Here is a 25,434-nt window from a genome sequence, read left to right as displayed (position 1 = left end):
CCCTCATGGAAGGACAAACCCCTGCACAAACCCCTGCACAGTAAGTACCACCGGCAGAAAGAAGAAGTGGCTGATGTCGACAAATCTTACCAGTGGCTGGACAAAGCTGGACTGAAAGCCAGCACAGAGGCACTAATCCTAGCAGCACAGGACCCCAGGTCCAGGCTGTGCAAAGATGCCCCTGAAACAATCCAGCACATAACAGCGGGATGCAAGCAGGCAGGCCATACATGGAACGCCATAACCAAGTGGCCGGCATAGTGTACAGGAACATCTGTGACGAGTACAGGCTGGAAGTCCCAAAGTCCAAATGGGACACACCCCAAAGGTGGTTGAGAATGACAGAGCTAAGATCCTGTGGGACTTCCAAATACACACTGACAAACTGGTAATGGCCAACCAAGCCGACATAGTAGTGGTGGACAAACAGGAGAACAAGGCTGTAGTGATAGATGTAGCAATCCTAAGTGACAGCAACATCAGGAAGAAGGAGCACAAGAAGACTAAGAAGTACCAAGGGCTGAAAGAAGAGCTGAAAAAGATGTGGAAGGTGAAGGTCCAAGTGGTACCCGTGGTGATAGGAACACTGGGGGTTGTAACTCCCAAACTGGGAGAGTGGCTCCAGCAGATCCCAGGAACAACATCTGAGATCTCTGTCCAGAAGAGTGCAGTCCTAGGAACAGCTAAGATACTGCGCAGGAACCTCAAGCTCCCAGGCCTCTGGTAGAGGACCCGAGCTTGAAGGAATAAGACCGCTCCAAGGAAGGAGCGAGAGGGGAAACATTATGTATGTATATGTATGTATATAGACAGCTAAACTATCCCCACAGTACATTTACTTAAGTAACCTTATTTACACTTAACAGTGGAACCAATATTCTATTCCAAGTTTTGCATGCTTATGGGGCAGAATTCACTGCTGTGTCAACCAAAAAGGTCCACAGATAATGGTCAGTGTTTCCGGGCAAGCCACTAGCTGTCAGACAGTTTGCTCACGTGTGTTTTTCTATTCTGGACTACAAGGGTGGAGATGAGAACAAAAAAAGCATGAGTCAGCAAAACTTGCCCATGATCCAGGTATTACTTCTTGATGAAGAGAATGACAACGGAAACAAGCCTTCCTGAAACAAACAGTGAGCTCTGCTTCTTCCTCAGCTGTGGTTCAGGCCTCATTTCTAATGACGGTCCTTTGCTGTGGCGGCTGGACAGGGTATTAAGATCACTGCCCTCCATACAGGAGACTAAAAATTACCATTCATACAGTATATGGAGAAATGGACCAATGAGACTGACAACATTAAAGTGGATCAAGTCACCTTAAAAACAGACCCTCAGCTTCCCAGAGATTTTTGACCAGTGGCCATCGGTCAGTTAACAAATTAATAGAGTTGGAGGAGCCAGAAGAGGATCTCTGATTTCTTCTCCTGTGGAATCTTGTACCTGATGCCAGGACAGTTGTGGAAGAGTGAAAATTAGGTTGTTGTTGTTGTTGTTGTTGTTGTTGAGTTTCCTATCTTTAAAACTTGACACTGTGCTTACAATTAGCGGATTATAAGAAGCCTGCATATCAACAATGACACAGAAGTTAACTACCAGTCAACTCAGGCCCCTGTGGCAGAAATACATGTTTGCATCAAGTGTATGATTTGAGTCTTTTAGGTAGAATTTAATAAATGTAAAGGTTTGTCTTAATTCTGAACATCGGGTTCCTTTAAATACCAGTTATCTACAACATTTGAGCTCTTCAAAGTCGCCTGTCTTAACAACTAAACCCTAAATAACCTGTAAACGTTTACCTGCCTTTTGGTAATTTTTTGAGGACCTGTTGGAAATAATATGTTGACAATTACAAGATAATTAGAATTAGATTTTTGTTTTTTGTTTTTTATTGGCCACAGAGTTTGTGGGGGCTGGACGTGCAGCATTACTTTTTTCTTTTCAGACGTGACAGCTCTTAGTGTGACAACAGAACAGGATAAAGGTGGAGCAGCTGCCTCAGTTTGGATTAAAATGGGGATGGTTGGGGTGAAGATCTGACTTTATATGAAATTAAAGTATTTTCAATGATTATCTTAAAACTTTTTTGAAAAGATCACAGGACTGAAACATTTTGTATTTGTCTAATGTACATAGTTCTTCACTGCTGTCACAAAGCACACAAGTATTTACTCACATTTGTCAGTAGTAGAAATGGACATGTGACAGTTGGATATTGAATATCAACATTTGTATATTGCTTATAAGCATTCATGACATCTACATGTCACGTGCCTTTTTTACTGGTACTCAGAACATTTAACGTATCATGTTTTTCTCAGTATTTTCCAGTGATGTAGGTTTTGAATAAGAATCTTTTTGAATTCAATGAAATTTGCAGTACAGGAATCAAAACGAAGAGATGTTGGATTTTAAATTGTATCTTTTTATTTCCTCTCTTTTCTCTAATTTCTCCATCCCTCTCACTTTTCTTCTTCCAGCTCTGCACATTAGTTCAGACATGAACAACAACAGTGGGACTCCCTCCTACTTTGAGTTCACTGTGTTCTCAGACTACGGCTCCCTCAGATATCTTTTCTTCTGTCTCTGTCTGTTGATCTACATGACTATAATCTCTGCTAATCTTGTCATTGTTCTCACAGTCTGTGTGGAGAAGTCTCTGCATCAGCCCATGTATATTTTCATCTGCTGTCTGTCTTTAAACTCTCTGTACGGCTCAGCCGGCTTCTTCCCCAGGTTCCTGATGGACATACTGTCTGACACTCACTTCATCTCACGTCCGTCCTGTTTTATTCAGATGTACATTATTCACACTACAAAGGCTATGAGTTGAATATCCTCACTGTCATGTCCTATGATAGTTAGTTGCTATTTGTCAGCCTTTACACTATCACAGTAAAATGACTGTTAGGACGGTGCTGTGTCTTCTGATTTTTATTGTTCTACATCCTGTGTGTATGTTAAGTCTCCTTTTCTATCAGTTTAGTGATTTACCTTTGTGTGGATATAAAGTGAACAGGATCTTTTGCACCAGCTGGTCTGTGGTCCAACTCTCCTGTGTGGACACAATTGTGATGAGCCTTTCAGGCCAGTTTCTTGGGGCAACATTTATCTTTCCCCCTGTTCTTTGTCCTGTACACCTACCTGCGTATTCTGCTTGTTTGCAGGAGAAGTTTATCTGAATTCAGAGGAAAGGCGTTACAGACCTGTCTGCCACACATAGTGACATTTGTCAACTTTTGTATCTCAGTGTTCTGTGAAGTTTCACTGAGTTTTTATAAGGTTGATGAAGTAAATACATTTGTTATTGTTGTTGTATCTCTGGAGTTTCTGATCATTCCTCCCATTAATAACCCTCTAGTTTACGGCCTGAACCTGCCTCAGATCAGAGGAGTGATTTCTGGGTTTCTGAGGATGCACAAAATACTTCATTCAAACACAGTATTGTGCATCTAGAAAACTCATAACTCATATTTGTTTATTCATATCTGTTTTAAACAAATGAGAATCAATTTAAAAATTTTAGATGAACTCCTAACATAAATGCCAGATTTATTCAATATAACAGAGAAAATGATTTTCACCCTCTGGAATTCTCTGAAGCTCTGTAATCACTTTGTTGGTTTTACCATCTTTAAAGTTCAACATGACATAAATATTAAATAGCCATGTGTCCATGGCTTTATGTTTTATTGGTGATAAACAAATTCATGTTTTTGTTGATTTCAATTATGAAAAAATATGTTTGTTAAGCAGTTGTGTTTAATTTAGTTTAATTACATAATGTGCTCAACAATTGTGTAATCTACTGGTGGTTCATGAAAGATAATGTTTAATGTGTACAAACATATAGAATTATGCAGTTTATTTAAATATACAGTTGTTTATATGCTTTTTCCAGTGCATTAAAAAAAGATTCCATTAACTGTAATTTTATTCTTTTAAGCAGAATATAAATATCTAAAAGGTTCATCTTGCACACATCTGCCCATGAGATTCACCTGTCAACCTGTCACATGTCTATGGCTCCTTGCCATAGACATGTGGATTTATGTGGAACATATCAATGTGTCACAGTGAGCTGCTCCTACTCAAACTGTAAGTGTAACTCTCATTAAACAGAAATCTAATAACATGGTGCTCTCTCTGCTTTGTAAAACTGAAATTACCAGAACACCATTGCTCTGCAGGGCCTACTCAGAAAAAACATAAAATAACAAGTCAGCAACTTCAGTCTTTATTACAGGGAGTTTTGGGAGCGTGTGGGTTGTATCAGTGAGAGCAGATTTTTTATTTGTTGTGTTTCAGACAAAACCTCAATGAACTCCAGAGAGCAATTTCCAGAAGCTCATTATCCAGAATCCACAATCTCTTGTCCTAGTCCTGGTCTCCGTTTGGCTATTGGTATAAACCAAGAGGAGAGTATGAGTATGAGGTGTTCTCTAGATCCTACCCTCTCCACCCTCCTTCAAACAACTACATGAACTACACTAATCTCAGCCATTACACAACTCAACACATCTCATCAGGCACCTTTCCCTCCTCGTTTAAGCAGGTCATAGATCGCCCGACATCTTAAGAAACCGAACCTTGACCCCTCCCTTCTGGAAAATTACAGCTCACTCTCTTGTTTCCATTCCTGCTCAAGACCCTTGAATGAGCCGTCTTCAATCAACTGACTGACTTCCTTTCTAGGAACAATTTCCTTGATGTCAACCAGTCCGGCTTCAAGAGTGGTCACTCCACAGAAACAGTACTACTAAAGGTCGTGGAATACATTTTTCCATTTATGCTACATCCCTAGGTCCTATTATCCACCGAATGTTCTTCCTACTGAATGACTCCACTGTCTCATTACGAATCTCTGCTTGTCTCTCTGACATGTTACTTGGATAAGAGAGAGGCATCATTCAACTCCAACTCTCCAAGACAGAAGTTCTCATCTATCCAGCCAGGCTTTAATACTGCACCACATCAGCATCAACACAGGGTCTGTCGGGAAACAGAGTCACGGGACACGAGGATTTATTACTACACGGTCTCAAAAACATAGAAAATGGGAAACCAATTAGATGGGGACACCAAATGAACACGACAAGAAAAACTGACTAGATACAAAAACAAAGTGACAACATAAAACAACCCGAACACTGTCGGGTAGAAGGTAACAAATAATACAAGAGTTACTAAGTAAAAACAAAAAAATCACTGTACAAACGCAGGTAAACACTCACTCTGACTGAGGTAAGAAGTCCAACGGGTGGTGATTGGGGGAGCAAAGGTCTAGGGCGTGACAAGGGCAAGAAAGCAAGGCCGAGAACAAAGCAGGGAAAAATGGCTGGAGAGTAGTGATCCCAAGTGAACGAACTGAGGGAACCTATAAAGCAAAAGGGTGAACACAGGTGGAACTGATCTGTGATCAGGACACAGGAGAGTGAGTCAGTCCAAATATGGGCATAGCAGGAAGTGGCTGGGGAGCAGAGCAACAGGAGTGGGACCAGGTAAAAGAAAGACAACCAAACTAACTGGGCCAAGACGAGGCAGGGAATCATGATAGTTTTCAGTGACTGTCCATCTTGACCAATGCAATGCCTTACTGACAGGGTTACCAGCTACACTATCAAACCCCTCCAGATGATCTAAATGCACCAGCACGTCTCATTGTTGTTTAGTCTAAAAGACACTCGCTGCACCACTCTTCAGATCTCTGCGCTGGCTTCAAAGCCCTGACCCTTGCCTAGAAGTGGTCAACTCAACAGCCTGAACTCCCTCATTCAGGTCCAGTAAAATCCCTCCCATCCACTGCACTCTGACAAGAAACAACATATTATGGTCCCCTCAACTCAAAAGATCCCAAGCTAAAACAATTCAGCTTACAACAGTTCAATGATGGTGGAAGAGCACTTTAACGTTTTTCTCCTTGGCTTACACATGTGCTTGCTATGTAGATGCTGAAACAATGTCAAGGAGAACAGTAATAATAATTAAAACTTCATTAATCCCCCTGCCCACTTGAGGCGCCAAGGGTTTGGGTTCAGTGTCCAAGGACACTTTGACATGTGACCAGAAATTGGGGAGGAACCGGGAATCAATCCATCAACCTTGAGGTGCTTAGACAACTGCCCTACTAATTGAGCCTCGATGACCCCAGTGAATGGCAAGGACATAAAACACCTCCTGGACCAACACCCGCAGTGTTTTGCTGGTTTTTGGCAACTACGAAGAATATTAAAATGCATCATCTTGGAAATAAACTAATTCTAAGGATCTTGCCATCTGAATCGGGCTGTCAGACGATGAAATCTATGGAGATGTGGGACCAGTCACCAAGAGGCTGCTCCATACATCACACCAGGTTGCCTTCATGGTTCAGGCTCTTATCCACCTCTTGTAGTTCACCAAGTCTTTTCCTCATGCTTGCTGTTGTCCTATTACCCTGAGAAATAACCTTCTCTCTGTGTTGGTGGAGTGATCTGCAGATTGTTTTTCTACGTAGCCCATGTCTTTCTTCTTTTGTTTGGGTTGGAAGTGTCTTGCTGAAAGTGGCTGTAGAGGGTTTCCCAGCTCTAATGCACAAGCCTTTAGAACATCTGCACACCTAGGCTGACAAGATCTTGGGTGGGGGAGACATCTGTCCTCTGAGATGGGGTTGGTTCCATGGTAAGAGTGATACGAGATGTGATTGAGTTTGGGTGGTCATACCTGTTGAAGAATGATGATGTCAGCATACGTTGAGCTGCATCCGGTCATCACACAGACCTGTAGTTACTGTACTTGAACCAAAACTGCTTTTAGCCCTTGTTTAGTCACATCTGTGTGCACAATAACTGGCAATGACTAATCAGCATGAGCCAAAACTTTTAGCATTTCGAAGAACTCTTAACACTTAGGAGACCACTGGATTTTTTGAGTTTTAGATTTAGTTTGTCTGCCAAGATGCTTGTTAGTAACAGATTCAAAGGGTGTGTGATGTTAGTAAATCTAGAGACAACACATCTGTAATGGCCAGCTAACCCCAGGAATGCTTGCACCTGCCTCATTGGCACTTGAAAAATCAGTTGAGTCCAGTCAGTCTTCTCTTTATCCTTATGATCCATCCCTACCTGCCAGTGGCCACTGGCCAAGTCAAGGGTGGAAAACCACTGGGCCCAGGTCAAACTGTCGGACCTCCAAAAATGTTTTCAGGTAATACTAACTTCACATTGTTCAGCCTCAAAGGGGATTGAATGCACACATATTTGTCCTTGAGCAGTGAGTGTGGGGGCTGGACAGTGTGTACATGTGACTTCGCTCAGTGTGACAGAAAAACAGGATAAAGTTGAGCAGCTGCTTCAGTTTGGATCAGATCAGGGGAGATTACAAGGGTGGAGAGACTTCAGGTGAAGCACTTAAACAATCACTGTATATTTGTATATTTGTGTAATGCATGTACTGTATGTATTTCCTCACAGATAAGGGTATTGGTGGTGACTTTAAAGACTGGTTTATTCATGTATTTTGTGATTGTATCAGTGATTCCAGAGATATTGGTTAGTAGTGGTAATGGGCATGTAGTAGTGTGTATTGAATGAGCTGATGAATACACATGAATAATGAATGAATAGCTTATTTGTGTTCCCTTTTTAACGACATACTTCTCATGTCATTGAACATGTTTTATATTTTTCTGATTGTTTTTCAGGTTTTTTTTTTATTCTATGAGTTTCACTTGTTTTATCGGACGAAATACATTTTGGGTTTAAAATCTTAATTTTTACTTTAGTTTGCTTTTCATTGCTTATTTCTCCACCACTCTCACTTTTCTTCTTCCAGCTCTGCACATTAGTTCAGACATGAACAACAACAGTGGGACTCCCTCCTACTTTGAGTTCACTGTGTTCTCAGACTACGGCTCCCTCAGATATCTTTTCTTCTGTCTCTGTCTGTTGATCTACATGACTATAATCTCTGCTAATCTTGTCATTGTTCTCACAGTCTGTGTGGAGAAGTCTCTGCATCAGCCCATGTATATTTTCATCTGCTGTCTGTCTTTAAACTCTCTGTACGGCTCAGCCGGCTTCTTCCCCAGGTTCCTGATGGACATACTGTCTGACACTCACTTCATCTCACGTCCGTTCTGTTTCTTACAGATTTACATTATTCACACTTACAAAGCACATGAAGTGAATATTCTTAGCATCATGTCCTATGATAGGTTAGTTGCTATTTGTCAGCCTTTACACTATCACAGTAAAATGACTGTTAGGACCGTGCTGTGTCTGTTGGGTTTTGCTGTGTTTTACCCTGTGTGTATGTTAGCCCACCTTTTCTATCAGTTTAGTGATTTACCTTTGTGTGGATATAAAGTGAACAGGATCTTTTGCACCAGCTGGTCTGTGGTCCAACTCTCCTGTGTGGAAACAATTGTGATGAGCCTTTCAGGCCAGTTTCTTGGGGCAACATTTATCTTTATCCCCCTGTTCTTTGTCCTGTACACCTACCTGCGTATTCTGCTTGTTTGCAGGAGAAGTTCATCTGAATTCAGAGGAAAGGCGTTACAGACCTGTCTGCCACACATAGTGACATTTGTCAACTTTTGTATCTCAGTGTTCTGTGAAGTTTCACTGAGTTTTTATAAGGTTGATGAAGTAAATACATTTGTTATTGTTGTTGTATCTCTGGAGTTTCTGATTATTCCTCCCATCACTAACCCTGTAGTTTACGGCCTGAACCTGCCTCAGATCAGAGCAGTGATTTCTGGGTTTTTGAGGATGCACAAAATAGCTGCCACATAATTCAAAGACACAAAAATCACAGTAAGAAATTCATAAAGAAAGGTGTGCTTTTAAAATATCACAACTTATATTTGTGTTTGTTCATGTTTGTTTTAAACAAACCAGAATCAATTCAAGAAAATATATTCTCCTGTACCACAATTATTATATACAATGTGAATGAATTCCACTGTGTAGTGTATCATCTCCTTTGTTTCCTACCACATTTTCAAATGAAAAATAAAGAAAATCTCTTTTAGGATATTTTCTAAATTTTATGACTGAGCCAAAACACTAATGTTACCATAATTGATATTTTTCTTCAACCCAAATGTAATTTCAGTTTGGAGAGTTTGCCTTTTATCAGGTGAGCATTTGAAAATGTTTTCTAGATTTATATTATATTATATTATATTATATTATATTATATTATATTATATTATATTATATTATATTATATTATATTATATTATATTATATTATATTATATTATACTACAAAACAAAGTTACATATGATTTCCTATTTCCCACTTATTCTCAGTTCCCTGGATTGTAATGAGCTGGACTTATTGAAAGACCTCACCTTAAGGGTGTTCCTGGATGTTATGACGTGAGTGGCAGCCTCCTAACAGTGAAGCTAATTGAAATGTATTTCTGTTTGTTCTTCAGTGATTTGCAGCTTGTGTGTGATGTTCTGGATGTAGGATTATAAATCTATATTATTCTTCTTCTCTTTTATCACTGATTTCAATCTGACATGTCCTTCTTTAAAAATTAGCAGTTGAATTTGGGATGTAACACTTCCATCAGATGACAGATTGAGGTGTTTGTACCTGCATGCAGTGTTTTACATGCTTGGTCACCTACAGGTGGCTTTGCTTTGGTCAGGCGGAAGCAGACCACTCCCTGTGGTCATCACCGCACAGCCCCCCAGGTGCACTGGAGACAGGTGCCTTGTTCAGTTCATGGCCTTTCCTCTAAGAAGAGTGTCATTACCACGTGCCCAAGTACCCTTACACAGAAACTATGAAAGGTGGACTGATGGAGAACAGCTTGCAGCGTCCTCTGGTGGTGTCTTGTTGTTCTAGGTGCAGAGAAAGATTGAAGTTGCACACTCTGAAACCACGTGGCCTTTAAATAAACCAACTCTGATGTAAAAGAACAGGTCAGTAATGTAGTCAGACGTAGCTTTTAGCTTTAGCTAAGAATTACAGCAAACTTGAAATCTGATCATCTACTTAAGATTTGAGAAACAGTCATTCAGGCTCTGATCTCAGTTTAACGGGATCACTGCTGATCCCTGTGGATGCTACTGACCCACTGTTCACTTACCAAACTCCAATTTGGGCAAAATACAGCAGCCAGACTGATGTTACTGGTTAAACTGTGGCTGTTACAACAATCCAGAGTTCATGTTAAGATTTTACTTTTTGTTCTTAAAGCCTCTAATGGGCTCCACAACACATTCTGCCTCGAGGCTTGGAAATAACCTCCCAATAGAAGTGGAATCCTGTTCCTCCATAAAGGATTTTACCATGAAGTTTAACTTTATTCTCTTGGTCACGTTGCTGGTTTAAATGTATTTAAACCTCTTCACATCGTGATATATTGTGTCCTTCCTTCAACTATTCATACTATTCTTTTTTCTTTTTTTTTTTTTTTCCTTTAATTGAAGACCACAAATTAACAAAACCCATTTCTCATTACACCAAGATCATTTACCAACAGTAAAATGAGTGAGGCTCACATGATCATGCTTGTCTCCGTCTCTCCGAAACCTGCATCAATGATTTAGCAACATAATTAGGTAGTATTAGGACATGTCAAGTAGTTGTATACTCTATTTGATCAACCATGGTCTTAGCTGATGTAGATCAAAATGTCTAATGCTTACATATGAACCTTTCTTTTTTATTTTAAAGATATTTACGAAGTATCAACATTGGTGGAGTTTGATTGAGGTTGGGGGGGCGTACACGTTGGACCTGTCGGTACACGTGATTAATGTGCTCAGTGTGACAAGAGGATAAAAAGTGAGCAGCTGCCTCAGTTTGATTAGATCTTGCTGCACATCTTTAACATCTCCTTTTACGTGAACTGACTTCTAAAACAGTACAATGATTCACATGGTTTTTACTGAGATACTGATGAGAACAGGTTGAGAATTCACAGTGATACATGTTATTGTGCAGGTCTGTATTGTCTTACTAGTTTAAAGTTTTAGAATTTAACTAGAATTTAACTTCTTATCTTTCATCTCTCTTCTGTGCAGACATGAACAACAACAGTGGGACGCCGTCCTACTTTGAGTTCACTGTGTTCTCAGACTACGGCTCCCTCAGATATCTTTTCTTCTGTCTCTGTCTGTTGATCTACATGACAATAATCTCTGCTAATCTTGTCATTGTTCTCACAGTCTGTGTGGAGAAGTCTCTGCATCAGCCCATGTATATTTTCATCTGCTGTCTGTCTTTAAACTCTCTGTACGGCTCAGCCGGCTTCTTCCCCAGGTTCCTGATGGACATACTGTCTGACACTCACTTCATCTCACGTCCGTTCTGTTTCTTACAGATTTACATTATTCACACTTTCAAAACTCATGAGTTGAATATCCTCACTGTCATGTCCTATGATAGGTTAGTAGCTATTTGTCAGCCTTTACACTATCACAGGAAAATGACTTTTAGGACGGTGCTGTGTCTGTCGATTTTTTCTGTTCTGTCCCCTCTATGTTTGCTAGGTCACTTTTTTTATTTGTCCATCAGTTTCCCTTTGTGTGGATATAAAATCAACAGGATCTTTTGCACCAGCTGGTCTGTGGTTCAGCTGTCCTGTGTGGACATAAATGTGATCAGCATAACGGGACCATTTCTTTCTGTGACACTGATATTTACCCCCCTGTTCTTTGTCCTGTACACCTACCTGCGTATTCTGCTTGTTTGCAGGAGAAGTTCATCTGAATTCAGAGGAAAGGCGTTACAGACCTGTCTGCCACACATAGTGACATTTGTCAACTTTTGCATCTCAATTTTCATTGAGGTTTCACTAAGTCAGTATAAGATTGATGAAGTAAATGCCTTTATCATTGCTGTTTTATCTCTGGAGTTTCTGATCATTCCTCCCATTACTAACCCTCTAATTTATGGCATGAATCTGCCTCAGATCAGAGGAGCCATTGTTAGATTAATACGGATGCACAAAATAGTTCCTCCTTCATAAAAAGACTCAGAAAACAGAAAGAAGTTATTGAAGCTCATTATTCTCTGATGCTTCTCTAATGTTGGAGAATAGAGATATTTTGCTTTTTTAAATAAATCAGAATCAATCAAATAGATAAATAATTTTCCCAGCTCAGCAAACAGCAGAGAAAGCCAGGGGACACTGATGAGACAAAGTTAAGCCCTAATTGTCTTTTTCAGTTATGGTGAATTCTGTTTTCTAATCTTTGTGCCATACCCCTAGTGCACAGTCAGAACTATGAAACAGATACAGTGAACAAACAGAGCTTTGAACAACGTGGTCGATGTTTTATCGTTCTGTCTTGTGCTGTGATAAAATCTCATCTTGTAGATAAAATAATCTCATCCAACTAAAGAAATTACTTTTGTAATTCAAGTTCAGATTTTCAAATAGCAGATTTGTTGGAAAACTTCATTAGTTGTGAGGATTTAATCATCACAACATCTTTGTACATCTGCAAAACACACACCCCCACTTGTCTTTTTCAAGCTCTTCACCATGTTGTCTGCCTTAGTAACAAAACATCAGCACTTGGCAATGTGCAGTTTTGTGTCCACTCAGGTTCTGAACATCCTGACACACAACACTCAACTAGACTGAGCAAAACTTGAGTCTGAGTCTGAGTCTCAGGCCACCAGAAACAAAGAGCTCCATTTTTGTGGTCTGTGGTTTTGGGGGGGCTCCTTGCTCTGTTGTCAAGGAAGATATAAACTGTTCTGATATGTGTGGTTGGTAAGCAACTGATAATGGTGTTCTTTGTTTTTACTGCTGTTTTAATTTCTGTCTTAGGGGCCAATTAAGGTTGTTGGTTGATTAATTGATGTATGTGATAATAAATAAATAAATAATCTTTTTTTTTTTAGTTTGGGCATTTGTGGTAAATATCATTATGAAGGATTGTGGAATACTGTACACTGCTCCAAAAAATGTAAGATTAAAACACTTTTTAATCAGAGTTTAGCATCAAGTCCGTTAAACTTCTGGTACATGAATCTGCTCAGTTAAGAATCAGAGGGGGGTGTTGATCAGTTTCAGCTGCTTTAATGTAAATGAAATTAACAACAGGTGAACCAGAGGGACAACAATGAGACAACCCCCAAAACAGGAATGGTTTTACAAGTGGAGGACACTCAGGAACATTATGTTTTAGTCCATCTGATGCTGCCAATGGTTGAACCTCAAACTGTCTGGTGGCTCAGTGATGCCTTGGACCAGGTCTGGGAGGAGATACCCCTGGGCATCATCCATTGTCTCATTAGGAGCATGTCCCAACGTTGTCAGGCATACATGCACATGGGGCCATACGAAGTATTGAAAAACATTTTGAGTTGCTGGAAGGAAATTTCAGTGGACTAACCTGCTGCATCATGTTTCCACTTTGGTTTTCATAGTGTATTTCAATTCAGCCCTCTGTAGGTTGATCATTTTAATTTCCACCAAAAGATGTGACATGCTTTCATTCCTAACACATCAACCAGAGCATATCAGTACAAATATCCAGCAGGATTTTTACCCAAATTTAAGTGCCACAAATCAACAGCATTGCATAATTGCTGATGACTCCTCAACCACTGGCAGCATCAACTACAGTCACAATGAAGAGTACGGACACCTGATAGGGAGCTTTGTTCAGTGGTGCAACAACCACAGCTTAAAGCTCAACATCAGTAAAACCAAAGAACTGGTGGTGGACATGAGGAAGTACAGGGAGATCCCTGTCCCATTCACGACTCTGGAAGAGGTTGTAGAGATTGAGGACTCATATACAGTGGCAAGAAAAAGTATGTGAACCTTTTGAGGTTACGTTGAGTTTTGCATGAATTGGTCATAAAATGTGCTCCGATCTTCATCTAACTCACAACAATACAAAAACACAGTCTGCTTAAAATAATAGTACACAAACATTATATGTTTTAATGTTTTTATTAAACATAACATGTAAACATTCACAGTGCAGGGTGGAAAAAGTATGTGAACCGCCTAGCCTAATGACTTCTCCAAGAGCTAATTGGAGCCAGGAGTGAACCAACCTTGAGTCCAATCAGTGTGATGATATTGGATGTGTTGCTGAAAGCTGTCCTGCCCTTTAAAAACACACACCAGTTTTGGGTTTACTGTTGCAGCACCATTGCCACTCTCCAAAGGCCTGTAAAGATGACTGCAAGAGCACAGCGCAGAATGCTGAATGAGGTAAAGAAGAATCCTAGAGTGTCAGCTAAAGACTTACAGAAATCTCTGGCACATCATAACATTTTTGTTGGCACATCTACAATAAGGAAAACATCAAACAAGAATGGAGTACATGGAAGGACACCACGGAGGAAGCCATTGCTGTCCAAAAAAAATACTGCAGCACGTTTGAAGTTTGCAAAAGAGCACCTGGATGTTCCACAGCACTACTGGCAAAATATTCTGTGTACAGATGAAACCAAAATTGAGTTGTTTGGAAAAAACACAACACTATGTGTGGAGAAAAAAAGCCACAGCACACCAACATCAAAACCTCATCCCCACTGTAAAACATGGTGGAGGGAGCATCATGGTTTGGGGCTGCTTTGCTGCCTCAGGGCCTGGACGGATTGTTGTCATTGATGGAAAAATTAATTCCAGAGTTTATAAAGACATTTTGCAGGAAAACGTAAGACCATCTGTCCCCAACTGAAGCTCCACAGAGGATGGGTGATGCAACAGGACAATGACCAAAAGCATACAAGTAATTCAACAAAAGAATAGTTTCAACAGAACAAAATACGCCTGGCATGACCTTAAGAGAGACATTCACACCAGACATCCCAAGAATATTAATACACTGAAACAGTTTTGTGAAGAGGAGTGGTCCAAAATGACTCCAGATTGTTGTGCAGGTCTGATCTGCAACTACAGGAAACGTTTGGTTGAGGTTATTGGTGCCAAAGAAGGGTCAACTAGTTATTAAGTCCAAAGGTTCACATACTTTTTCCACCCTGCACTGTGAATGTTTACATGTTATGTTCAATAAAAACATGAAACATATAATGTTTGTGTACCAATTCATGCAAAACTCCACGTAACCTCAAAGGGTTCACATACTTTTTCTTGCCACTGTAAATATCTTGGAGTCTACATCAACAACAAACTGGTCAAATAACAGATTCCCAGTTCAAGACCAGACAGAGTACACTGTTTTTCCTCAGGAAGCTTTGTTCCTTTCATTTGAGCAACAAGCTACAGTTCAGTTAAGATTGGTCCCACCCTGGATAACGTGTCTCCACTGCTCTAGGGAAGCTCATTCAGTGACAGTCTGATTCCACCAAGGAGCAAGAAGAAATGCTTTAGGCTGTACAAAAAGATGAGTGGACACAATGATATACCCATTTTAATCATTCCATATACCAAACACCCCAACACGTTCTGTTGTCATTTATATATTACATGTAGTTTTTCATGTCAACTCTTTTTTTTTTCTTTAATATCCTCATTTATCTTATTACTTATTACTTAGATAGTGTTTGTCTTATTTATCCTAAATTGAAGTGGTCTAAATTTCAGAGGTGACCGAGAAGTGAGTTTATGGAGGCCTGAACATGCAGTATTTTTTTTCTTTGTCGACATGTGTGTACATGTGCCTAAATGTTGAGTTGCTTCCTGTGCCTGGATTAAATCAAGGGAAGGCAGTGCACATCTCTCTTATGCAATAAAAGCGATGCTGTGAGATACCTGTTTATTTTTGTTTGGCTGAAGAGGATAGTTATTCACATTCATAGCAGAGGACACAGGCACCGTTTACTTTCAGGCTAGTTATAGAAATAGGGACTTAGGCCATTGAACATATCAGCTTTTACTTCCAAACATTCTGCACTAATTGTATTCAGAACATTGCACAGTTTTCATAAGAAATGTTGTTTGTGTGTTTCCTATGTTATTCTGATTTGTCCTAATTGTGCTGACATGAACAACAACAGTGGGACTCCCTCCTACTTTGAGTTCACTGTGTTCTCAGACTACGGCTCCCTCAGATATCTTTTCTTCTGTCTCTGTCTGTTGATCTACATGACTATAATCTCTGCTAATCTTGTCATTGTTCTCACAGTCTGTGTGGAGAAGTCTCTGCATCAGCCCATGTATATTTTCATCTGCTGTCTGTCTTTAAACTCTCTGTACGGCTCAGCCGGCTTCTTCCCCAGGTTCCTGATGGACATACTGTCTGACACTCACTTCATCTCACGTCCGTCCTGTTTCTTACAGATTTACATTATTCACACTTTCAAAGGTCATGAACTGAATATCCTCACTGTCATGTCCTATGATAGATTAGTAGCTATTTGTCAGCCTTTACACTATCACAGGAAAATGACTTTTAGGACGGTGCTGTGTCTGTTGAGTTTTGTTGTGCTGTCTCCTGTGTGTATGTTGGGCCACTTTTTGTATCTGACCATCATTTTCCCTTTGTGTGGATTTAAGGTGAACAGGATGTTTTGCACCAGCTGGTCTGTGGTTCAGTTGTCCTGTGTGGACATAAATGTGATCAGCATAACAGGACAGTTTAATGCTGTGTTGTTTGTCTTCACCCCCCTGTTCTTTGTCCTGTACACCTACCTGCGTATTCTGCTTGTTTGCAGGAGAAGTTCATCTGAATTCAGAGGAAAGGCGTTACAGACCTGTCTGCCACACATAGTGACATTTGTGAATTATTGTATCTCAGTGTTCTGTGAGGTTCCACTGAGTCGATATAAGACTGATGGAGTTAGTCCATTTATTATTGTATTTTTATCTCTAGAGTTTCTGATCATTCCTCCCATCAGTAACCCTTTAGTTTACGGCCTGAATCTGCCTCAGATCAGAGGAGTGATTGTTAGATTAATAAGGATTCGCAAAGTAGTTGATCCTAAATAATTATAACCACTATAACAAGCGAGAGAAAATATACTGAAACTTTATTATTTAAATTATGTGTGTCTAGAATCTTTGTTTATGGATACATTTTGTTTCTTTCAAAAAAATTAAAATCCAGGGTCCAACTCAGGTCAGTTCATCAAAATAAATGTTTATTACAGTTCATAATGTACTTTTACAATTTAAATATGTTTCACTTATAAATCTTTTCTCTGTGTCATCATGCTGTTTGTAATAAAAAGAAACTTTCATACTCATCATAAGCAATAAAATAATCTATGCTCAGATTTTCTGTCTGATTTGTTGCAGGATAATTTGGATTTTAAAGGATAATTTCTTATGGAACTACATAGTATTTGAATTTGGTTGGAATTTTTGCTGGGTTGCTGTTTGTACACAGTCAGTCTGTACATTTAAAATAGGTATATCATAAAATTAGCTGATGAGACACAGTAACCAGGTGTTGGTAATGCTCCATCACACCTGATCATAACTCTGAAGCATAGTTTGCTGAACCGGTAGTACTGACTGACACACAGCTCTCCAACTCCTATCACATGTAACTCCAGTTAGATGTCCAGCTATGTGCTTTCCTGAGTCTTCACTTGGTGTATGACCTGATGTGCCTCATTCTGTAATTATACTGTTTCCCCAACACTGGATTTCTGCCTCTGCCTGTATTTCGGTAACGTATTACTGATTGTTTAAGAGAGGACAGGAGTCTGACTGTTTTCTGTGGATTGGATTTGAGAGAAGATGATTGTTGCCCGGTAATGTTTTTTTGGTGCACTCTTAGAGCACTTTAGTAAAAATGTAGTGAAAATAGAATTTTTAGAAATGTTTCCTGTCAATAAACGCTGTGGCATGATGATGGACTGTAGTTAATAGAAGTTCTGTAGTACATGCTCATTCTGTGTTTGAGGGGTCACAGTACTTTATTAGGAGGGTATAGTCCTGGGGCAAAAATCACCCAGTGTTTATAAAGACAAAGGTTCATCACATTGGGCTATATTATATGTTATATTGCTTAGTTCGATGATGTAGACCTGCGTGCACACCCGGAGTAGATCAGCTTGTGCCATTTTCTACGGGTGTCATGTTATTTGGTACATGCTAACCATTAGTAATTTAGGGCCATACTGTATTATTACACACATTTTTGTCAGATGATATGTATGTGTATTGAATGCTTGAAGATGATTAAGCTGGATAGGTCGGCGGCGGGAATCAGGGAGAACCAGGAGACAATAAGGAACTGTCACAGTTTCTGTTTTCCAGGAATATCAAAGCCAATGCCCTGTCCCGCCAGTTCCCAGACACAGAGGACTCTGAGCCAGCCGATCTTATCATCCCTTTGTCTTGCTTCATCGGTGCAGCACGTTGGCCCATAGAGAAACAGGTAGCTGACGCAGCCGCCAATCTTCCTGTTCCACCTGACTGTCCTCCCCGCTGTTCCTGATTCTCTCAGGACGCAGGTTCTTCAGTGGTCCAAATCTTCTCGTCTCGCCTGTCACCCTGGGTCTGATAGAACTCTAGCCATGATCAAACAACGGTTCTGGTGACCTACTCTCTATGCCAATGTCAGGGACTTTGTCGCAGCCTGCTCTACCTGTGCCCAAAACAAGACCTCCAACAGAGCCCCTGCTGGGCTCCTGCACCCACTCCCGATTCCTTGCCGTCCTTGGTCACACCTCTCTCTGGATTTCATTCCAGGTCTTCCTCCATCCGAAGGTAACACAACTATACTCACTGTTGTTAACAGATTCTCTAAAGCCGCACACTTTGTTCCCATTCCAAAGCTGCCCTCTGCCAAAGAGACAGCCGAGGTCATGCTGTCACAGGTGTTCCGGCTGCATGGTCTTCCATCTGACATCATCTCTGACACAGGTCCCAAGTTTGTGGAAAGACTTCTGCCGACTCCTGGGGGCTATGGCCAGCCTCAGTTCTGGGTTTCATCTCCAATCAAATGGTCAAACCGAAAGGATGAACCAGGGCCTGGAAAGGACCCTCTGCTGTCTCTGCTCAAAAGAACCCTCCACTTGGTCAAAATCCCTTCTCTGGGCAGAATATGCTCACAATTCCCTTCCCTCCTCAGCGACTGGCTTCTCACCCTTCCAAGCAGAACTACCGTTACCAACCTCTGCTTTTCCCAGGAGCAAGACTCGGACGTACCCTCTGTTCAGACCTACACCTGACGCTGCAGTCAGACATGGGTCAGAGTCTGGAACTCCCTTCTTAGAACATCCCACCGCTACGTTGCGACAAATGGCTCTGTGCCCCCTCCGCTCGCCCAGCTCATTGGGCGGCACGCCAGTCTTCACGGTCCACCAACTCCTCCGTTCCCGGCGGCGGGGTCGGGATCTTCAGTGTCTGGGAGAGGTACAATCCTGAAGAGCATTTCTGGGTTCCTGTCCGGTCCATCCAGGATCCTGCTTTGGTGCGGTCATTCCATCATGCCAATCCTGAGCAGCCTGGTGGGCCATCTGGTGCTGGCCGTTGAGAGGAGGGTTCTGTCACAGTTTCTGCACATTCTGTCTGTTCTCTAATCTATGGTCCCCTTCTTATTTCAGATACCACATGTCCCCTGCATGTTCCCGCTCCTCAACCTCCATGCATCTTCTCTACAAAGACTGCATCTGTTTGCCTGAAACCGCTCTCTCTGAACCCGTTTATCCAGGCTGCTCTAGCAGGCAGGAAGACAGACATATATACAGTATGTCTGTATATATGAGGCAGGAAGACAGACATATATACAGTATGTCTGTCTTCCTGCCTGCTAGAGCAGCCGATTTCAGTTATTACTCTGTTTTGATGGATTTTCTTGCCTGCTAGTGCAGTTACCCCAGTTGCCTCGGATTGTGCTTTTGGGTCCACACTCCTATCTGTGACAGGAACAGGTGAAAATGATTACTACTACTACTTGATCTATCTGCAGCCTTTGACACAGTCAACCTCCAGATCCTCCTTTCTACACTTTCTTATTTGGGCATCACTGCTACAACTCTGGCCTAGCTTAGGTCCAACTTGTCTGGACATACATTCAAGGTATCTTGGAAGGGGCAGGTTTTTAACTCTCATTGCCTCTCCAATGGCGTGCCACAGGACTCAGCTCTTGGTCCCCTACTCTACTACATCAGCATCAACCTATGTTCTTCAGTGATTATTTCCAGTCTTCCAGATACCTGGGGGTGAGCATTAATGATTAACTGAGCTTTGCCAACCACATCTCCTCTGTCTCCACATCAGGCAGATTTTCCCTTTTCAACATCACAAAGTCCGACCCTACCTTTCAGACTATACAACAAGGCTCTGGTCATATGTCGTCTTGACTACTGCAGTGTCTTACTGACCGTGTTACAAACTGCACCATCAAATCTCCAGATGATCTGTCAAAGCACCAGCCTATCTGAACTCCCTCATCGGGGTCAACAATCATTCCCGTCCGCTACACTCTTATTAATTATTAGAAGCTAGTAAACGTGGAATGAGGGGTAAACAGGAAGTCTACCAAAACTTACATTAATCAGTAAGACACTTTTCTCAAGAACAGCATCAATATTATTATATTATTGATATATTATTGTTCGTATATAATTTTTTATTTTCCTTAAACATACATTTAAAAAAAAGCAAATATGCCAGTTCTTACATTGGACTTTAACACTAGGGAGATCTGTGGGTTTCTCTTTTGTACCAACAATCCACATTACAATCATTCTGGAACCCAAACCACAAAGTGTCAATGCTTTCTATTACCTCACATGCGTTACCTTACATTTCTAACATAATCCTTTTTAACCATGGCCAATGTGTTTTTGTGATCTAATCAACCTTATCATTAGTGGTGTAAATAGTGATTTTTGTTGACATTGTAGGGGTTTGATTTATCTGCAAATGGCACTTGGTATTTAATTCCAGTGGTTATAAGTATTATATAAGTAAGTGTCAATGAGTACTGATAAAGTGGGGGCCTTGACATGCAACCGTTTTTTTCCCTTCTGGACCTTTGTGTACCTGTGACTCTTTCAGTGTGACAGTGAAACAAGATAAATGTTGAGTTGCTTCAGTCATTGGGTTGCATCAGGTGAGGATGCTGCACATCATCTTAAGATCTCATTTTAGATTAACTTACAGATGTTGTGGTAACTCCCTGTTTTGTTTGGCTGAAGAACATAAATCTTCAGAGGACAGAAGAACTGTTTAGTTTTCGGTGTAATCATGAAATTAGGCACGCTGGATGTTGACTGTTGAGTGTCAGCATTCATAACTGTCAATGATTCTGCATTAATTTTACTAAAATACTTTTCATACCATCCAACAATTCTGATGACAAATGTTGTTTGTGTATTTCCTATATTATTCTGATTTATCCTAATTGTGCAGACATGAACAACAACAGTGGGACTCCCTCCTACTTTGAGTTCACTGTGTTCTCAGACTACGGCTCCCTCAGATATCTTTTCTTCTGTCTCTGTCTGTTGACCTACATGACTATAATCTCTGCTAATCTTGTCATTGTTCTCACAGTCTGTGTGGAGAAGTCTCTGCATCAGCCCATGTATATTTTCATCTGCTGTCTGTCTTTAAACTCTCTGTACGGCTCAGCCGGCTTCTTCCCCAGGTTCCTGATGGACATACTGTCTGACACTCACTTCATCTCACGTCCGTCCTGTTTTATTCAGATGTACATTATTCACACCTTCAAAACTCAGGAGTTGACTCTTCTCACTGTCATGTCCTATGATAGGTTAGTAGCTATTTGTCAGCCTTTACACTATCACAGGAAAATGACTTTTAGGACGGTGCAGTGTCTTCTGGGTTTTGCTGTGTTGTACCCTGTGTGTATTTTGATCTATTTCTTCTATTTGTCCATCAGTTTAACTTTGTGTGGAAATAAATTACAAAGGATTTATTGCACCAGCTGGGCTGTGGTTCAGTTGTCCTGTGTGGACACAAAAGTGATGAACATAGCAGGCCAGCTTATATCTGTGACTTCCATCTTTATCCCCCTGTTCTTTGTCCTGTACACCTACCTGCGTATTCTGCTTGTTTGCAGGAGAAGTTCATCTGAAGTCAGAGGAAAGGCGTTACAGACCTGTCTGCCACACATAGTGACATTTGTGAATTACTGCATTTCAGTTTGCATCTCTGTTTTCTGTGAAGGTCTACTGAGTCAATATAAGATCAGTGAGGGAAATTCCATTGTCATTGTTTTTTCTCTGGAGTTTGTGATTATTCCTCCCATCAGTAACCCTTTAGTTTACGGCATGCATTTGCCTCAGATTAGAGGAGTGATTGTTAGATTTCTAAGGATATGTAAAATAGCATAAATCAAAGATTCAACAAGGGCAGAGCGATGTTTGTGAAGCTTATATGTTCAGATAATGTAAAATGAGAAAATAATCTCTTTAATGTTTGTTATTGCGGTTTTATCTTTATGTTTTGTAGTGTGATGTAGAAATCTCCACTTGTTGAGTAAAAACAGACTAATCTTGTCAAACCGTCCAGCAGAAATGACTGTAAGTCAATTTCAAGCATTACTTAGCTTGTCCAGTATGACAGTTTGAAACTTCTGTTTTAAAGTTTCTGCTGTAGCGACTAATATGAATCAATATGCTGTCTCAGTGGCTTTAGGCCTGTGAAACCTTTCTAACTAAACTCTTCTCTCTTCACTGCCCCTCTCCTGGTGGTCTCCCTCGCTTTTGTGAGCCATACCTCGCCCAAAACACACAATAGAATGGCTTAAGAAAAATAAAATCCACCTTTTGGAGTGATCAAATCAAAGCCCAGACCTCAACCCATGGAACAACTTGAAGAGAGCCACACACGAGAATATGACGAATATAACAGCCAAATAATATAACAAAGCTAAAGCAGTTCTGTAGGAAGAATGGAGGTTCACATACTTTTTCCAATAGCACTGTGAGTTTTTTATGGTCGTTATCAATAAAGATATCACAGACCAGAATGTTGGTTGTGTTATCATTTTAGGCACATTATATTTGTTAATACTTTTGACTTAGATGAAGATCACATCCCATTTTATGACATATTCATGCGGAAAACATTGAACAAGAAAAGTATGTGAGCCTGTCTGAATGACACTGATGTCCAATAGGAGAAGCAGAGATGTGGACCACTTACTTCTCTCTTGTTTGGTCAAAAATTTTCACCGTTCATTCAAGTAGCTTCTTAAGTCTGAGGAAAGTTAGTAAGAAACCTCAAACTTTTCCTCCTAGTAAATTTCACTTCACACCTGCCTTTAATAGGCTCATTAGATAAACAATGGAAAAAGTGTGTGAGTACAAGTAATACACACATGGTCAATTTTGTTGGTACCCTTCCATTACATAAATAAAAACCCAGTCACTGGGTTTACCTAAAATTAACAAAAGTAATCATAAATAAAAATTTACTAAAAAGTAACTCATGAAAATCAGATATAGCTTTTGAGTTGTGGCTCAACAGAATAATTTTAAAAAACAAACTAATAAAACTGGCCTGGACAAAAATGATGGTACCCTTTACTTAATATTTGTTGCACAACCTTTGGAGACGATTACTTTAACCCTTAGTAAGACAGAAGTCTTTTTTGTTCCACTCCTCATGAGCAAACTGGTCTAGTTGTCTCAGGTTTCAGGGGTGCCTTCTCCAGACTGCATGTTTATCAGGTCTTTATACATCAGGACTCATAGAAGGCCACTTCAGAATAGTCCAGTGATTTGTTCTTAACCATTCTTGGTGTTTTTAGCTTTGCTCCAGAACACCTCGATAGTCTTGAGATTTCATTAAACCCTGCACGGATTGAAGATGGAGCAAAGCAGCCCCGGAACATAACCAAGCTTCCCCCATGTTTCACAGTAGGCACAGTGTACTTTTCTTTGTAGGCTTCATTTTTGCGTCTGTGAACAAAGAGCTGATGTGACTCATATGTCCAAAGGACAGAGTCCTCCTCAGTTTTCTTCTATGGAGTCCACTTCGGCTTAAACAGTGACTGACGGTGTGATCCGATGCTGATGGACCTTGAACTTGGATTTCACCTCTTATCTATTTAGCAGTTCTGTTGCTCTTTGGTTACCATTCACATTATCTGTCTCTTCAATGTCAACATGTCCCTATGGTCCAATTATTTTCCAGTTTATTTTCTTGGAATACCACCATTTTTGTCCAGTTTCATTATTTATTTATTCTTTTACTTCTGTTGAACCACAACTCAAAACAAAATATAATTTTCATTAGTTAATCTTTAGTCATTTTATACATTTATTATTACTTTTCAGTTTGAAATCTTTTCAGTGACCAATATGAGTTTTTCTTTCTTTCAACAGAAGTGTCCAAGTCTTTCAACCCCAGTTCTAGATTCAGAGTCACAGAGCAGCAGCATTGGAGGCTGGATTGTTTAAACTGTTTACTTCATACATGTCTCAGGTTTCTGTAGAAATATTTTGGTTCAGAATTACAGCTGTTTTAATACACACACACATTTTGGGGGCCATGGTGAAGAAGGACTTTCCCAACATCTGGCCCAGTTAAGAAAACTACAACGCAGCAGCAGCTGAAGGCAGCTCAGATAAATGCCTGGATAAACATATCAGGCATCTCAAGGGAAGAAACTCAGCAGCTGGTCATTCAGTCCATGGGTTGAGCACTTCAGTCAGTCACTGACATCGAAGGATTTTCATCCAAATATTAAATACAGTCCTTTTTTATAATGTTTGTTTAAATACTTCATTCCTATTGTCAAACCTCTTGAATTCAAACTACTGACTGTGTTTCAGGCCACTTTTTTCTATCTGACCAACATGTTGCCTTTAGGTGGAATTAAACCGCACAAGGCTTTTTTAACCAAATGGTTTGTGGTCTCCTTTCTGTGCCTACATACAATTCACTTAGTCCTTCCCTACTCCACACTCATCTGAGATGGAATATTCCAGCTTCTGATTGACTGAACGCTAATTAGCATTTTATTTAGACCCCTGTCCATATTAGTAGGGGGGGGGGGGGCTTCCAGAATAGAGTGGGGCATGTTCCAGGTCAGGACACTGAACCTCAAACTCTTGAGACTGAAGTACAAAAATATCAATGATTATTATTAAAACCTTCAGCAGAACTAGGCTCAGGGTGAGTGGCCATCTGCCTCAGCTGGTTGGGTAAGTGGAAAGAGGGGAGAGAAAGAACAACAAGCAGCTGACAATACACTGAACAGGTTGGTAGGAGCGGTAACTGCACACTAGAAACACACAGAGGGGAAGAGGCACAGCTGCTGTATTCCAACATCCACAGGCTTTGTTGGGTACAAATTTAAAATGGATCTAAAGCTATTACAGTACGAGTACGAGCAGCCTGTGGTCAAAAGTCTTCTAAAATCCCCTGCACAGTGTTTCCCCGTGAGACTGAAACACAGCTGTGTAGATCATTTGTAGCAGTAGCAAAGATGACGCATTAACATTGAGTGACCTGTAAAAACGGACACACTGACCCAGAGACCTAACTTTGACCCCAGTAAGAACAACTGTCTGTGTTATTGTGCTGTGACTTTCTGGAAGTTCAGTCAAGTGAACATCTTGCTCG

The 25,434-nt window shown here is 40.5% G+C and overlaps 2 protein-coding genes across 2 annotated transcripts; both read left to right on the top strand.

Moving 5' to 3' along the window:
• Positions 1–15,918: 15,918 nt before the first annotated feature.
• LOC113173250 (olfactory receptor 4P4-like) lies at positions 15,919–16,863 on the top strand. Its single transcript, XM_026376651.1, has one exon. The coding sequence runs from the start codon at positions 15,919–15,921 to the stop codon at positions 16,861–16,863; it is 945 nt and encodes a 314-aa protein (XP_026232436.1).
• A 4,385-nt stretch (positions 16,864–21,248) lies between these two features.
• Positions 21,249–22,193, top strand: LOC113173243 (olfactory receptor 10J5-like). Its single transcript, XM_026376643.1, has one exon. It carries the CDS (start codon positions 21,249–21,251, stop codon positions 22,191–22,193), a length of 945 nt encoding a protein of 314 aa, XP_026232428.1.
• Positions 22,194–25,434: the final 3,241 nt, after the last annotated feature.

Source organism: Anabas testudineus, chromosome 21, assembly GCF_900324465.2.
Source record: "Anabas testudineus chromosome 21, fAnaTes1.2, whole genome shotgun sequence".
NCBI lineage: Eukaryota > Metazoa > Chordata > Actinopteri > Anabantiformes > Anabantidae > Anabas > Anabas testudineus.
The sequence above is the reverse complement of the archived record's forward strand: the minus strand, read 5'-3'. Positions and strand labels throughout refer to the sequence as shown.